At 38.8% G+C, this 16,851-nt stretch overlaps 1 protein-coding gene across 2 annotated transcripts in view; it reads left to right on the forward strand.

Moving 5' to 3' along the window:
* The window catches only part of MYOM2 (myomesin 2), a 241,805-nt gene that overhangs the window by 214,787 nt on the left and 10,167 nt on the right, over positions 1-16,851 (forward strand). For both annotated transcript variants that reach the window (XM_073626642.1, XM_073626643.1), the window contains one exon: positions 6,900-7,005. In XM_073626642.1, the coding sequence (XP_073482743.1) occupies positions 6,900-7,005 (106 nt within the window). The remainder of the gene's footprint in view (positions 1-6,899; positions 7,006-16,851) is intronic.

Raw genomic sequence — 16,851 nt, forward strand, 5'->3', positions numbered from 1 at the left:
TTCTCCCCTGATAGCTCAGTTTGGCCGGACGGCCAGCTCTAGGAAGGGTTCTGGTCGTCCCAAACGTCTTCCATTTAAGGATTATGGAGGCCACTGTGCTCTTAGGAACCTTAAGTGCAGCAGAAATTTTTGTAACCTTGGCCAGATCTGTGCCTTGCCACAATTCTGTCTCTGAGCTCTTTAGGCAGTTCCTTTGACCTCATGAGTCTCATTTGCTCTGACATGCACTGTGAGCTATAAGGTCTTATATAGACAGGTGTGTGGCTTTCCTAATCAAGTCCAATCAGTATAATCAAACACAGCTGGACTCAAATGAAGGTGTAGAACCATCTAAAGGATGATCTGAAGAAATGGACAGCACCTGAGTTAAATATATGAGTGTCACAGCAAAGGGTCTGAATACTTAGGACATTGTGATATTTCAGTTTTTCTTTTTTTAATAAATCTGCAAAAATATCAACAATTCTGTGTTTTTCTGTCAATATGGGGTGCTGTGTGTACATTAATGAGGAAAATTTGAACTTAAATGATTTTAGCAAATGGCTGCAATATAACAAAGAGTGAAAAATGTAAGGGGGTCTGAATACTTTCCATCCCCAGTGTATATATATATATATATATATATATATATATATATATATATATATATATATATATATATATACAGTTGTACTCATAAGTTTCATAAGTTTACATACCCTGGCAGAATTTATGATTTATTGGCCATTTTTTAGAGAAAAGCCATTTATTATCAGTCAACAGTGTTTACTCTTTTTAAATCATAATCACAACAGAAACTACCCAAATGACCCTGATCAAAAGTTTACATACCCCAGATCTTAATACCGTGTATTGCCCCCTTTAACATCAATGACAGCTTAAGGTCTTTTGTGGTATTTGTGGATGAGGCTCTTTATCTTCTCAGATGGTAAAGATGCCCATTCCTCTTGGCAAAAAGCCTCCAGTTCCTGTAAATTCTTGGGCTGCCTTGCATGAACTGCACATTTGAGATCTCCTCAGAGTGGCTCAATGATATTGAGGTCGGGAGACTGAGATTGCCACTCCAGAACCTTCACTTTATTCTGCTGTAGCCAATGACAGGTCGACTTGGCCTTGTGTTTTGGATCATTGTCATGTTGGAGTTTCCAAGTATGTCCCATGCGCAGCTTCCTGGCTAATGAATGCAAATGTTCCTCCAGTATTTTTTGATAACATACTGCATTCATCTTGCCATCAATTTTGACTAAAGTTCCTGTGCCTTTGTAGCTCACACATCACCAAAACATCAGCGATCCACCTCTGTGTTTCACAGTGGGAATGGTGTAACTTTCATCATATGCCTTGATGACTCCTCTCTAAATGTAGTGTTTATGGTTGTGGCCAAAAAGCAAAATTTTGGTCTCATCACTCCAAATGACTTTGTGCCAGAAGGTGTGAGGCTTGTCTCTGTGCTGTTCGGCGTATTGTAAGTGGGATACTTTGTGGCATTTGCGTAGTAATGGCTTTCGTTTGGCGACTCAACCATGCAGCTCACCTTTCTTCAAGTGCCCCCTTATTGTGCATCTTGAAACAGCCACACCACATGTTTTCAGAGAGTACTGTATTTCAAGTTATTGTATTCATTTCAATGAATTTTCTCTTTTAACGTTATTTATATATATACTTTTTGTACCAATAAAACCCAATTTTTTCAACCACCCATATTGTATTTTATTGGCTGCTTAAAAGCCCCGATAGGGGTTTTTTTCTTGTTCTTTTCATGCACTGTATGGGGTGTGCGGCCTACCCGTCTACACTCATGTGAGTGCTTCTTGTTGTTTGAAGAAATATGGTACCATGTTTGTTCAGGCATCATCCAGGGTCACCATCTACTTTTTGGACTGGGATGCTGGTTCAGTGACAGTTGAGGAACATGGAAAAATAGTGCTGGGCCTCCTCCTATATATAAAAAAAAGGAAAAGAAAGAAACTGCGCATAGGGGAAGTGTATAAACAGTGTAAAATAAAAAGCTGCAAATTCCTCTATGCAACACAAACACAGTAAAATCAAATTGGAAAAAAATGGAATCGCGCTAAGGGGGGGGGGGACCAGTGACCATGCATATGATCATCAATTCACCTTGTTAGTGAATAAGTGAATAAATATATATATATATATATAAAACATATAAAAATATATAGTGAAATACAAATGTGAACTGAATGTATAACAGGTTAATAGTCCATCAAGTATGCATTACTCGTATGTAACGGTGAAAAATGAAAAGTCCATATGTAAGCAATATGGATGAATCACCAAAGTGATTAAAAAATCAATTTAAACTAAAAAGTGCTTGATCCACCACCATATATAAAGACTGTCCGCTTACCAGAAACTCATGACACCCCACTACAGAGGGTCAGAGTAAGCTGTTTTAAATGATAATCCGGGTCACCACCGAAGGACCGAAAACTTGGCACTGGGATGTGACATCAAGGGCCTTGGTGTCGTGATGGAGGTGTTCACACTTACAGGAATTGGGACATCAAGCTCTCAACAGAGTGGATGTAATGTAAAATAGAAAAGCTCCAATAGTGTAAAATCGTTTAACTTTATTATAAAATCAAAAAAGAAAACACTCACATGCTGGTAATCAATTTGTAAGCGCCTAGAAAAAGTCTGGAGCAAGCTCACAGACAACCCGTCCTACTGGTACTGGTATCACAGCAGCGGTGGGAGGTGACGCAAACACGTCACTCCGCCCTACGCAGCGTTTCGTAATAGAGTTACGTCATCCAGGGGCCCCACTATATTTCTATTTTACATTACATCCACTCTGTTGAGAGCTTGATGTCCCAATTCCTGTAAGTGTGAACATCTCCATCACGACACCAAGGCCCTTGATGTCCCATCCCAGTGCCAAGTTTTCGGTCCTTTGGTGGTGACCCGGATTATCATTTAAAACAGCTTACTCTGACCCTCTGTAGTGGGGGGGTCATGAGTTTCTGGTAAGCGGGCAGTCTTTATATATGGTGGTGGATCAAGCACTTTGCCTTCATACAGCAAGATTTTAGTTTAAATTGATTTTTTAATCACTTGGGTGATTCATCTATATTGTTTACATATGGACTTTTCATTGTTCACCGTTACATACGAGTAATGCATACTTGATGGACTATTAACCTTCACATTTGTATTTCACTATATATTTTTATATGTTTTATATATATATATATATTTATTCACTTATTCACTAACAAGGTGGATTGATGATCATATGCATGGTCACTGGTCCCCCCCCCCCCCTTAGCGCAATTCCATTTTTTTCCACCTCCTATATATAACTATTGAAGCATTCCTAAATATGGAGGTAGATTGAAGTACATCCATATTGAGCAGAGGAGAATAACATTTCTGACATATAACAGCCTTTTTAAAGGGAAAGCGCACAGGATCTGATTTTTATTGGGTCATATCACAAGGTGAGAGTATTGCAATGTTGGTGATGGGTTTTGCACAACACATGGTGGAAGAACTATTACAGTGATTCACAAGTTGTGGCAGAAAATTAAAGTGTTTATGGCACAAGGGGAAGATAATTATAACAGACACTTACATTGATAATTGAAGAACTTTTAGTGACAATTATTATGGACATACACAGTTGCTTTTAATTTTTGCTTTTCTATTGGTAAAATGATGTGTGGCATAATATAGGTTTATTGATTGTTTTGTTTTATAGAGCACTGTGCGGCACTATTTAATATATTTGTTTATTTGCCACCTACTGGTAAATTCTGGTAAGGAATCATTACCATAAAGCAGGGGTCTTCAAACTACGGCCCTCCAGTTGTTCAGGAACTACAATTCCCATCATGCCTAGTCATGTCTGTAAATGTCAGAGTTTTACAATACCTCATGGGATGTGTAGTTCAACAACAGCTGGAGGGCCGTAGTTTGAAGATCCCTGTCATAAAGCGTTAAACCTCTTTAATTGGAAGACCCACCATAGGCTTGAAGTGTAATCTACTAAATGAGTAACTTTTTTTATGGGCTATCATAAGCTGCAGTCCAAACCTGACTAAATGAGTGCTTGATTCCAGTGCAATCTCACAATAAATATCTTTTTTTTTGTGGTAAATTGTCTAGCTATTAGAACTATAACAAACTAACATTTGGAGCCTCACATAAAAGTCAAAAGGCTACTACAAGGCAAGAGAACATTGAAATGATAAGTGGCTAGTCTTAGCTAATTGGATGTCTGTTTTTTTAGCTTTATAGCAGTAAGAACACACACAAATGGAAGCCATAGTTTTGAAATGACTGCATGTATTTGGTTATTTTCTGTTAGAATGTAAGAGACAGCTGGTTTTGCCGCCTCTGGATTTGTATTCTATGTTGTATATTGTGCAACATATGACATTTTGTAAGTCATGATCCACATTTGACTTTGATATTGCATAATAGATTTTAAAAAGCCTTAATACCCTTCAGTCTGTTAGCAATTGTAGAAGACAAACCTTTATTGCAATACCGGTTCCGTAGACACTTGAATATAAACTGTATCTTATCTTTTTAATTTTCTTCCTTCCATTCTCAGCCTCCCCTGAGTAATTGCAAAGCTCTTGCTCAAAATGAATTTTAAAGTGTTTTACCTCATTTTAAATTTTCTTTTACTGGGTCTAAAAATGAATATGCTAATGCTCTTTAGTGCATCTGTATTATGAAAGTCTTGCTGACTAATGTGTATTTTTATGTTCAGTTTTTCAAGGAGATATACACATGTGCAGGCTGGGAAGGCAGAGTAAGCACACGTAAATTGTCAACAAAATTGTCTATTGAGATGCTGAGTGCTTCAAAAATACATCATAGAGAAATGTAGGAACTATTTCAGCCATAAATAGCATGGATTTAAAATAATGATATATCAACAACATCCAATAGGATTTCTATTTTCTTTTGAAAGATGACACCTTATGGCTCATTAGAGGCAGCTACACTCTTGTTTCTATTTTCTTTACATTACTTTTTAGAAAGTAGTCCCATATGATTGTATCTGGCTACATATTAAATATTGCTACTTTACCATAAGAGTAAAATAGTTTCTCAAGATACATTCTATAGTCCTGCCTGATGCAATAGAAGAACACTGTTAGGATAAGCATTGAGTTAGGTTTGGCTATGGTGAATGGTTTAGCTATGGCTTATATTTTATTTAGTCATGTCAAAATATCACAAACTCCCTGTCACTGATTTGGAGGAGTAGATACTGATAATCACCCTACAAGGATCTATGTGATTTATAGAAATCCAATATTCATTATGGCATGTGGGTTACCCGTAGACATTTCACACACACATGAAGTGGTCCAAATAAGCCATTTACCAGTTATGAATCTCCAATCCGATTTGCTATGGATCCTAGTTTGAACAAACTGATCTCCTTATCACTATTCTTAATTGTCAGCATATACGGGTCTATTTAAAGCTGTATTAATTTAAAAGTGAACTTGTTCTTAGGCTATGCATATTAAAGTCTTTATATATCTTTAAAACAAGCCTTTGATCACTTTGAAAATACAGGCATTGTGGATAAATTTATCATGAAACTTCACAACAAAGGCCCTGAAATCACAACCCTTTTTGCATTTTACTTTATATTTAAGCAGAATCTTGGTAGCATGTCAACCTTCCAATGTAAAAACATAGCAGATGTTGTTAGAAACTGACTAGAATTAGACTTTGGAGTCTACATTGAGGGATTTGAGAATATTTAAGAATGAATTATTTCACATTACATGCATCCAAAGAGATCAGAAATGGATTGTCTTAATGTTCTTTTTCACATATTATAAATACATAAATAAAATAATGTCCATGGTCTTGGCACAGGTGCACTTGAAAGCACTCTGTCAGAAGTTAGCTGTCAGTGACTTGAACAAAAGGACAGTTGACAGTTCTCTGATCACCTGTTTTTTTATGCCAGAAGCACTATATTTATACAGTAGGATGGAGGTGTTAGATTGCTACTGTTCTTGAAGCTAAAATAAGATATAGCCCAAAACAGTTGCTAATGCATCAAATATCAATGGGACTGCAGAAAATCCGACGACTCTGAGACCCCATTAGGAAACCAGCCCATAAGCTGCACACCCCAGCCATACGGATACAGATCTGCAATGTTTCTATGATAACATGCAATATACACTTAATTTTTCTTGTTGAACCTGCATTTTACATATTTCCAATAAGCATATGCTAAAGCATGTTTACGGACTGACTTTTGACAATTGTGTATTATATCGTCATTCTTAATCATATTTAAAGTAACTAAAAACACAGAATGACCATTATGTTAACACTGAGAGCGTAAGGTAGCAGAAGTGATTTACATTGCCTAAACCCAATTAAACTACATATTTTTATTTTATAGTGATATATAATGTTAATAATCTCCTAATGCTAGGAAAAACAGACACGTTGAAATATCTTGTTATGGCTCTCGGAAGATAAAGTCTATTATAAAGATAATTACTGAAATTACTGAGTGTTTATCATTTTATAGAGAAAAATACACACCAAGGCATGTTGTGTTTGAAAGATCATTGTTAAGAAGGCAATGTAAAGACAAAGTGGTTTTGAAAGAATAATATCCTGAAAGACCCGAGAACTATAATGTCTTATTCTAGCTGTCTGCATCCTTGAAGGAAGACTGTCCTAAAAATGCATCAAAGTCAGTTATTCAAACTATTTCAAATATAACTGAAGCTTACAAAGGATACATCTGTGCATTGACGAAAATAGCTCTTCTTGCTAAATCTACCAGAGAACTACTGTGCTTTTCTGCCTTCCCAAACAATATTTCTAAGCAAGGATAAAAGGACATGATATCATGTAGTGTTTCTTATTCCTTTTTTTAGGATCATCTGCTTCTGAGCTGAAAATCCACTGCACACCAGAAGGAATTAGATTCCATTGTTTCATGAAATACTTCTCAGAAGACATGAAAGTGTCCTGGTACCAGAGGTATGGAGTCTATTAACATTGTTCCTTATCATGTTGAACAAGCTCTAGATTGTCTTAACTCATAGTAGTCTGACTACATTTATTTTTCTTTGAAATAAATAAGCAGAAATCTAACTGGCTGCTAGGAAAATGTTACGTGCCTTCATATCATCATAGTAAATGAAACAAGTCAGCCTTTTTGTATCTTTGAGTGGATTTTCAGATTCCATCACTTCCTGTAGCTTGTATCAGCATTCACTTCCTGATAGGTCATCCCCCAGAAGCCATCACTTCCTTGTTGCATCACAGAAGAGGGTATCATAGGGTGTATTCACCACTCTTTTCCACACCTCCCTCATTACAATACCACCAATACAATATGATTGTACAATCTCCTTTAGATCTCCCATCAGCTATGTAGTACAAGGGCCTGCCTGATTTGCTACAAATTGAATGGATGTGTCCAGGTGTTCAGGTGTGTCCTCTATTCCACACTCATCATGCATAGGGCAGCACATTCAGTTAAATAGACTGCCCTATGCGCAACAATCACCCCAGAGAAGCTGCAGAACTATTTTTGGAGTGGCACATGGTGCGTTACTGCAGTTTTAAGAGTGTTTGCCACACTTGGGGAGCCTTTACCATGTGATGACAACACAAACACAATGCATATTTGCAGCATTTATAAAACGCAAGGCAAAGTGCACATTTTCTGTGCAGTTTGCCATGCATTTGGAAACACACAGATGTGAATGGAACCTCGTTGTTCTTCTGTAAATGCATCAATTTCACTTCCGGGCCCCTTTCACACATAGAGCTGTGGGAGTGCATGTTTTTTGGCTTGTTTTTTCTAGTGTCACAGGTAGGGCAGCCAGTAGATTTCAATGGGCTGCGCTCCACCTGGCAAAGTAGCTCATAGGACATTTTTGTAAATTTGTTACTGCATTTGTCACCTGTTTTTTCATGTGGCAAAATGTGTTTTCTTCTTTGTTTGGTGTAACAATTAAAGTGGATGTAAACCCCAATTTTTTTTATCATACTGTAGAGTATAAGATTTCCTATCATTTGAGCCCATTTTTGCCACACAGAGTTAATCCATCTCTGAGCAATCCTCTCTTATTGTTCAGTGAGATAAATCTTGACAAACAGAGAAAAACTTTGTCAAATACTCCCACTTGCTGTGAGTGACAGGTGATTTACATATCTCATGCACTAGCCTAAGAGACATGCAGTATTTTTTAATTCCCACCCCCACTCCTTTCTTCTTCTGCTCTGCCAGGATTGGATGTTCCTGGTCAGTGTCAGTAGGACAGTGGACAATGTTAGTAGTTTTTTATCTTTATGTATTTTCTTTTTACAAGTTAATTTGTTCTTAATTTTTTTTCACAATCCTTTTTGGGGGTGGGGGGCTTGGGGCTCTGGACCGTGTCGGTATGGGGGGGCAGTTGTAGTGTCAGTAGTTTTTTATTTACAATTTTATTTTGTAATATTTATGTATTTTTTTTATCAGCCCTGTTGCGGGCTTTGGTGACATGTCAGGGGTCTAAACTGAGACCCCTGAGATCTCCCATTTGAGACAGAGAAAGGGACAGAGGACACAAATTCTCCAGTCCTTTTCTCTGCATTGAAGATGAATGAAGAGGAGACAGAGGCTCCTCTCTATTCATAAACTGAAGCAGAGTAACACACAGGTTACTCTGCTCAGCTATCACAGGACACAGGAGCGATCAGTAATTAATGCTCACTGTGTCCCATTCAGAAAAGAAAGGGGCTGGTATATGACATTCTGGCCCCTTTCTCCGTTCCCCATCCTGATAGATTCCCCCACCCCTCTGACCCGCAGGAGAGGAGGGAAGCCAGCTGCGGGGGACAAGGGGGGGTGGATGTGGAAGACACAGCGGGCAGATGAGGAGGACACAGAGGGGGTGGAGGAGAACACAGGCGCTGGAGGAGGAGGAAGACACAGAGGACAGTCAGGGATGATTGGTGCAGTGAGGGACAGCTGTGAACACCGATCTCCCTGCATGGCTTTTCAGGTGAAAGCCGTGGGAGGGAGAGTAGAAGCAGATGATGAAAAGCCACGCAGGGAGATCGGTGCTTAAAGCTGTCCCCGATCATCCCCGACTGTCACTGGAAATCCATGTGTTCAGAAGTGACAGGGGGCCGTGAGCACGCTCTGCTTTTACCCAGAATGTGCTCTGCCTCTCCTGTACACGCTCTGGCCAAGGGGAGTGAAGAGGTGGGCGGGGAGTCTGCTGACATCACAACTCTGCCCACCGAGCGACGGATAACATACCCGCCCACTGAATCCAGATTTTTGGGGGCTCCAAATAGAGAAAGGGGAGATGTTTAAAAGGTAAGGATACATGCAGGAGGCATGTATATCCTTATAGTTTAGCACTATGGCAGTAGTTTATAATTGATGAGAGTGGGTTTACATCCACTTTAATAAAAACATAGGGGAGCTGGATTTTAGAAAAAATAAAAATAAAAAAGGTGAACTTAGCCTTTAAGTTAATGCCAATAAACATGAAAGTCCTTATAGAATAAACTAGTAACCTGACATCTTAAATATACACAAACTTGTTCTGGGTCAGTGAACAATGAAACAGTGAAGTAAGATATGGATGACAGCCCCAGGACATGCATCTTTAAAAAGAAGTCAGCGATGGTACTTTTAATATTTATATTTCAACCGATTTTCACTAAACTGTAGCTCTGTATACCTAATAAGAATCAGTATTAGGTTAATGGAGCAACATTTATGAAAACAAGATTGAAACATGGTATTCATGATTACAAAGCAAAAATGATTATTGACAGGCAATGGCATGCATATTTATGACCAGGTAAGAGTATCTGGCCATTCAATGTTTAAACTGAGCCCTAGAGTTTTGGAGCTTTTATCTATCAACAGCTGTTATCTAGCTTGAAATCTTTTGAGATTTTGAAATATAAGAAATCAAATATTACTCAACTTGAGAATCTATTATATCATAATTCATCATACATGTGAAAGCTATCAGTAGACCCCCCAACAGTTAGCTGGTCATAGACGTACCAAAATTAAACCTGTTCAGCATCAACCAGCCAAATTTTGATCCATCTATAGACAGGCTAGATTGACTTCAATACAACTGGCCTGTTGGGGTTTTTCTTTGTACAATCGATGCCACTGGCTATAGCTGGCAGCAATGATCATTGTATTTTCACAGCTGGGAAACCTCCCACTGTTAAAATAAAATAGCACAGCGAGAGGGATTCCCCCATCAACAAACTGACAGTGTTGATGGGGGAATCAAACTATTTTCTTTCCTTCACCCCAGGGTTGAAAGAAAGAAACCTGCGTAAAGTATGGACAGCCTGTCACGAACCATGAAACTGACGGAGACAGAAAATGCAGTAAATCGCACCTTTTAATATAATGGAAAAAATTGTACCACTGGTAATTGTAGTCAAAACATAGCCAGGGTTCGGTAGCCAAATCGGGTAGTTAGAACAAGCCAGGAAATCAGGAAGCCAGAGATCAGCATAGTCAGAAGCAGCAGACAGGATCAGGAACCAGAAGGGACATCAGCCAGGCAAGTCTTCAACAGGAACACAGCAGAGAGTCTCTAGATATGTTGACCAAGGCGAAGGCAATTGATGAAATGAACCAGGCAGTTTAAATAGCCAGAAGGAGCTGGCTGTGGGCTTGACTGACGAGCAGGAGATGATCAACAGGTGTTCCACTGTGGAACAATGAGTACTGGCAATTAACCAACAGCTGAGCAACCTGAACACAGAGGAGGAAGGGCTGAGAGCCCAGCCCTGACACAGCCTTAGGGATTCCTTACATTCCCCTCTAACCAACAATGGGAGTCCCTTCTAGTGGTGGGTGAAGCTTCTTGCTTACCAAAGGTTCTGTGAGTCCTGTTTTAAATTCAGGAAACTGAACCCAAAGTCTGATCATTTCTAGGGCTAATAGGAAAACTACTCTCAAAATAGGCATGGGAAGCAAGGCACTAACTTTTCATGTCGTTTTGAGGACAACATTGAAAATACACAAATCTTTAAAAAAAAAACATGTTTGGCTGATTCCTAAAAGCAGTATGTGGTGTTAGGGAAACATACAGTTTTCACAGTCTCAGTGACCTCATACACTGGCATTGCATATTTGGCTGTGAAATGTATTTTTTTTCTTGTACAATTAACTTTGCCTACATACAACAACTGCACCTCAATCTTATTAATTTCAGTTTAAAAAAAAAATCCATGTAGCTTTAGCAGTAACACATTCTTTCTTATCAAATGATAGTCATTCGCTTTGGCCAGTGGTTTGCTGAGGCTGTCTCTGTTTTCTCTGATGCAAAACTGTCCTGCTACTGGCCAATCTCTATTAAGCTCTCCTTAAAGAGGTAGTGAAGTCTTCAAAAAAAAAAAAAAACTACTGACACTCTTGCAAGTTAATGTCATAATGTGCTAGTATGCACTGCATACTAAATTATTATGACAGACATACCTGTAAAACAGATTCCTCCAGTGGTGCACTGTCACTACTGCCAGGACTTCCACCTTCACCTGGTCTTCTTCAGAGTTCGCGGGCTCTAGCCGTTTAATTTGCTGAGCCGCAATAACGTCACTGAGCACAGGAGTCAGGATCATAACACATCGCTCTGGGTCGATGGCACATTTAGTGTGCCCTCAATTCAGAGCACAGTGCACATGCGCCGACAACCTCACCGGCTGCAGAACTTGTGAATATCTCATAAACAGTGCATATTTATGAGATATTAATTGTATCCACAGGTCAGCTTTATTATGAGCTTACCTGTAGGTACAAGTGACCAAGCGCCATCAGTTATTAACAGTCCTCTGTGGACTGAGTCTTGTCTGCTCTGCATCTTTTTCTAAACTAGTCAAATTTACCCACGTACAGATCTCAACCAACTGACAGGCTATTCATTCTGTAGTCCATAATAAGAACAAGGACAGCTGTTTGAGACTCTGAATTTCTAACCAACAGTTTTTTGCACTTATCAAACAGATATAACAAAATGGCAGTGGTATATTAGACAGACCAAAAAGGGAGCAAATAGGAGAAGTTCATTATTAGGGTTTGCAAACCCTAACAGCTTTGGCCGAAGTGTACTAGTGAGAGAGAAGAGAGGTCTTTTATTACAAGAATTAAGAGACTACAGATGACATAGCAATAAGAAATAAATAAAATATAATATGGCAGTGTAAAACTGGTCAGTTGCAGGACCATTCTAATCAGGAATAACAGGCCAACATGTACTAGAGACAAAGATAAAAGGCAGAAGTTATAATACAGCAAATGATAAAGTAGTGTAGCATTGGTCAGCAGTGGGATGTTTTTAATGCACAAGGCTAGGCCCAATTTTATTAGAGACAAAGAGCAAGGAATGGGGTTCACTACAAAAATTTAGATAATGCTGGGGATACAGCAGTGTAAAATTGCCCATTGGTGGTTTAAGCACACTTAAATTTTTTCTTTCAAATAATGAAGCAGCGTGCCACAAACAAATGAGAGAACAGAAAAAAAGGCCCTATCCAAACAGAATAAAAACAAAGGGGGCATGTAAGGAGCCCACCGTACCATATACCACCGTAATCACTGACTACAAGCATTTATACAGTACCCAATTCCCATTCTAACCACAGCATGCCCAAAACAAGGTAAAAAAACTGAGAAGCCAGTGATCAGGAAGATTTAGACAAATATCTTACCCCTTTACCCTACATCCTTTGCATGTGACTCAGATCTGCAACCCAGCAGATTCCCTTCATCTACCTTCTATCAACCATTGACAGCTTGATTGTGGAGAGAGTCAGCAGTACTAAATTCCTGGGAGTGCACATCTCAGAGGATCTTACCTGGACAACCAACATCACGTCTTAAAAAAGCCAGTCTTAAAAAAGCCGTCTGCCGTCTTAAAAAAGCCAGTCTCCCTCCACCCATCCTTACTACATTCTATAGGGGAATCATTGATAGCATGCTGACCAGCTGCATCATTGTCTGGTTTGGGAACTGCAGTTCTGCTGACCGCAAGACCCTGCAGCGGCTAGTAAAGATGGCTGAAAAAATTATTGGTGTCTCTCTCCCCTCCATCCTGGACATTTTGCATACACTATGCTCCAGCAAAGCTATTACTATCGTGCAGGATCCTACCCATCCCTCCCACAGTCTCTTCAAGCTCTTGCCATCAGTTAGAAGGTACCGGAGTATCAAAACCCGGACTGTCAGACTGCTCAACAGTTTTTTCACCCAGGCTGTGAGAGCCCTCAACTCCAATTCTCTTTGAAACCACTTCTACAACCTATATATTGTGACCTGGAATGTCTCACTTCCCCTCCTTTTTACTCTTGAATATACACTAGACAATTTTATAAACATTTGCTGCTACAAAGACTCTTAGAAATACACAGTATATGTACAGTTACATAGTTCCCAGATGTGTATAGGTTTATAATTTTTATTTTTTATTATAAGTTCTTTGCTGTGTTCTATTCTTTGTATATTTATAATTATGTTCAATTAGTATGTAGCACCATGGTCCTGTCAGATACATTTTGTTCTACCATATGTCCTCATGTGTAGTAGAATGACAATAAAGCTTGACTTGACTTCAGTGACTCTCAAATCTCACATTGGGGGCCCCATAACATACCAGACTGTTAATTTAGATTATTCTGAATCTATTGCATCAAAGAGCCCTAGGCACCCGACTGATGCACTGGAGGAATTCCATGCTCTGCTCAAACACCTCCTTAGCAAAGCTGACTTCCAGGCAATGATAGCAGGGGTGGGTGAGGGGGCATTTGCCATGCAAAAATACGTCAAAGACCTTCAAAAAATCTCCAAAATGACCGTATTCTCTCATTATGCTGTTTGTCAGCTTCCCCTACAACAGTTTCCAATACGCAGACATGATGGCTCTTATGTGCCCTTCCTTTTTATACAGTAGTAGGGGGGTTGGCTTAACCACAAGTCCCCATATTTGCTATTTTGATAGTCATAGTTCAAATGTCATGCAGTGCATTTTGGTAAAAAAAAATATGCAGGTTGAACCAGCACATACATTTTCTAAGACCATCGATTTTGATTCCTCAGGATTTACCTTGAACCTATGATAGTGGTAAACCTGCACCTCATCCAAAGTCCCTTCAGCTGTTGTTTAGATTGCTTGAATAACTAAAGTACAATCACTATATTTTAATAATTCTTGCCAATACCATATTGCTAAAGCAGGTGGCTATGCAAGTGTAGTCTGGAATGTCAGATTTTGGACCTGACTAATCCCAGTAGTATGCCCTGAAGGGTCACAAAATCTGAACTTCAGCTTTCTGTCCTTTACATTATAAAATGTATTTCTTGCTTATAGGCAGTAGCTTATTTACTCATATGATGAATTATCTTCTCTTTCCGTGTGCTTTCATGTTTTGCTCAGGGAAAACACAAGCACTGTTGGCGATATTGATATCTGTGGTCAGTGGGGAAAACAAGAACATTTAGAGCCACTTCTCTAAATTAGTGATGACAAGCCTAAGGACACATACATATTCCAAATGAAATTATAGACACATTCAGGATTTAACTTGACTGTGATGGAAAAAGTCAGCTTCATATTAAATAATTAGAGCACATATTTTATGAAGTAAATAACAGACCTTCTAAATTGTAGTGGGAATTAACTGTAATTGCATACAATGATATTTAATACTTAAAAGATGCATGTACAACACTTGGGAACTATTTCTAACCTATAAAATTACTTTTGCTATACATAAATTGAATTTAAAAAAGTGTATCTACACTGGATTTCAGAATCTAATTGTTGTACATTTGCAACCAATATAGCAACGTTATTGTGCAAATGTCAGGACTGCATTAATTTTTAAGTATGTATTGTTGACTTTATTATATATATATTTTAAAAAAGCATATACAATTCTATCGTAAAACACCTTATGATTTTGTTACTGAAAACTCAGAATCTATATTATAAAATGTGTTTAAAGGGATCTACAGTTTTTAAAATGTATGCACAGCTAAATGTCTTTCTTTTTTTATGATTTTGGATACCGTGGGGAAGGAGTAAAACCTCTGTTGGGTTTTTTCTGCTATCTGAGGCTCTGTTGAAAATCCACAGTAGCATGCTTTTTCATTTCAAGAGCCAATTGTTGATTTAACCCTATTAACCAATAAGGGATGTATTTATGAACCAGGGAATGGGACATTCACTAAATATTCAGTGAAGGTGAATCTTCCTTATTGGTCTTGAAAGACATTGGCATAGCTCCCAACTGTCCCTGATTTTGAGGTACTGTCCCTGATTTGAAACAAAGTCCCTCTGTTCCTCTTTCCTCCTAATTTGTGCCTCATTTTGGTCTGATCTATATAGTTGTATATAAAATGCACTTTTTATCTTTCAAAAAGTGTTTCCCAGTGCTAAACCTTTCATCCAATTTCTAAACTACTGCATTTGTAAATTTCAAAAACCAGTATAAAGGAATGGTAATGGTAAAAAAGCCACTTGTGGGTTTAAATAATCACTTTTTTGTATAATTCTCCTTTAAGGGGGCGTGGCAGGGGGTGTGCCCTTTGCCTACATATTTTTGCTAGTAGGTGTCCCTCATTCCCATTCCAAAAAGTTGGGAAGTATGCGTTGGCATGCCATCTTTGTTACCTTTAGACTTACATAGTTACATAGTAGGTGAGGTCAAAAAAAGACACAAGTCCATCAAGTCCAACCTATGTGTGTGATTATAAGTCAGTATTACATGATATATCCCTGTATTTTGCGGTCGTTCAGGTGCTTATCTAATAGTTTCTTAAAACTATAGATGCCCCCCGCTGAAACCACCGCTTGTGGAAGGGAATTCCACATCCATGCCGCTCTTATGCCCTGTACACACGATAGGATGTTCGATGGGAGCTTGTTGTCGGAAATCCCGACCGTGTGTAGGCTCCATCTGACATTTTCCGTCGGGATTTCCGACAAACAAAATTTGAGATCTGGATCTCAAATTTTCCCACAACAAAATCCGTTGTCGGAAATTCCGATCGTGTGTACACAATTCCGATGCACAAAATTCCATGCATGCTCGGAATCAAGCAGAAGAGCTGCACTGGCTATTGAACTTAATTTTTCTCGGCTCGTCGTACGTGTTGTACATCACTGCGTTCTTAACGTTCGGAATTTCCGACAACATTTGTGTGACTGTGTGTATGCAAGACAAGTTTGAGCCAACATCTGTTGGAAATAAATCCACAGTTTTGTTGTCGGAAAATCCTATCGTGTGTACAGGGCATTACAGTAAAGAACCCTCTACATAGTTGAAGGTTAAACCTCTTTTCTTCTAATTTTAATGAGTGGCCACGAGTCTTGTTAAACTCCCTTCCGCAAAAAAATGTTATCTCTATTGTGGGGTCACCAGTATGGTATTTGTATATTGAAATCATATCCCCTCTCAAGCGTCTCTTCTTCAGAGAGAATGAGTTCAGTGCTCGCAACCTTTTCTCATAACTAATATCCTCCAGACCCTTTATTAGCTTTGTTGCCCATCTTTGTACTCGCTCCATTTCCAGTACATCCTTCCTGAGGACTGGTGCCCAGAACTGGACAGCATATTCTAGGTGCGGCCAGACCAGAGTCTTGTAGAGCGGGAAAATTATCATTTTATCTCTTGAATTAATCCCATTTTTAAAGCATGCCAATATTCTGTTTGCTTTGTTAGCAGCAGCTTGGCATTGCATGTAATTGCAACATCTACTAGGACTCCAAGGTCTTTTTCCATCCTAGATTCCCCCAGAGGTTTGCCCCCCAGTGTATAGATTGCATTCATATTTTTGCCACCTGAATG

The sequence above is a fragment of the Aquarana catesbeiana genome, linkage group LG04 (genome assembly GCF_042186555.1).
Source record: "Aquarana catesbeiana isolate 2022-GZ linkage group LG04, ASM4218655v1, whole genome shotgun sequence".
In the NCBI taxonomy this organism is placed as follows: Eukaryota; Metazoa; Chordata; class Amphibia; order Anura; family Ranidae; genus Aquarana; species Aquarana catesbeiana.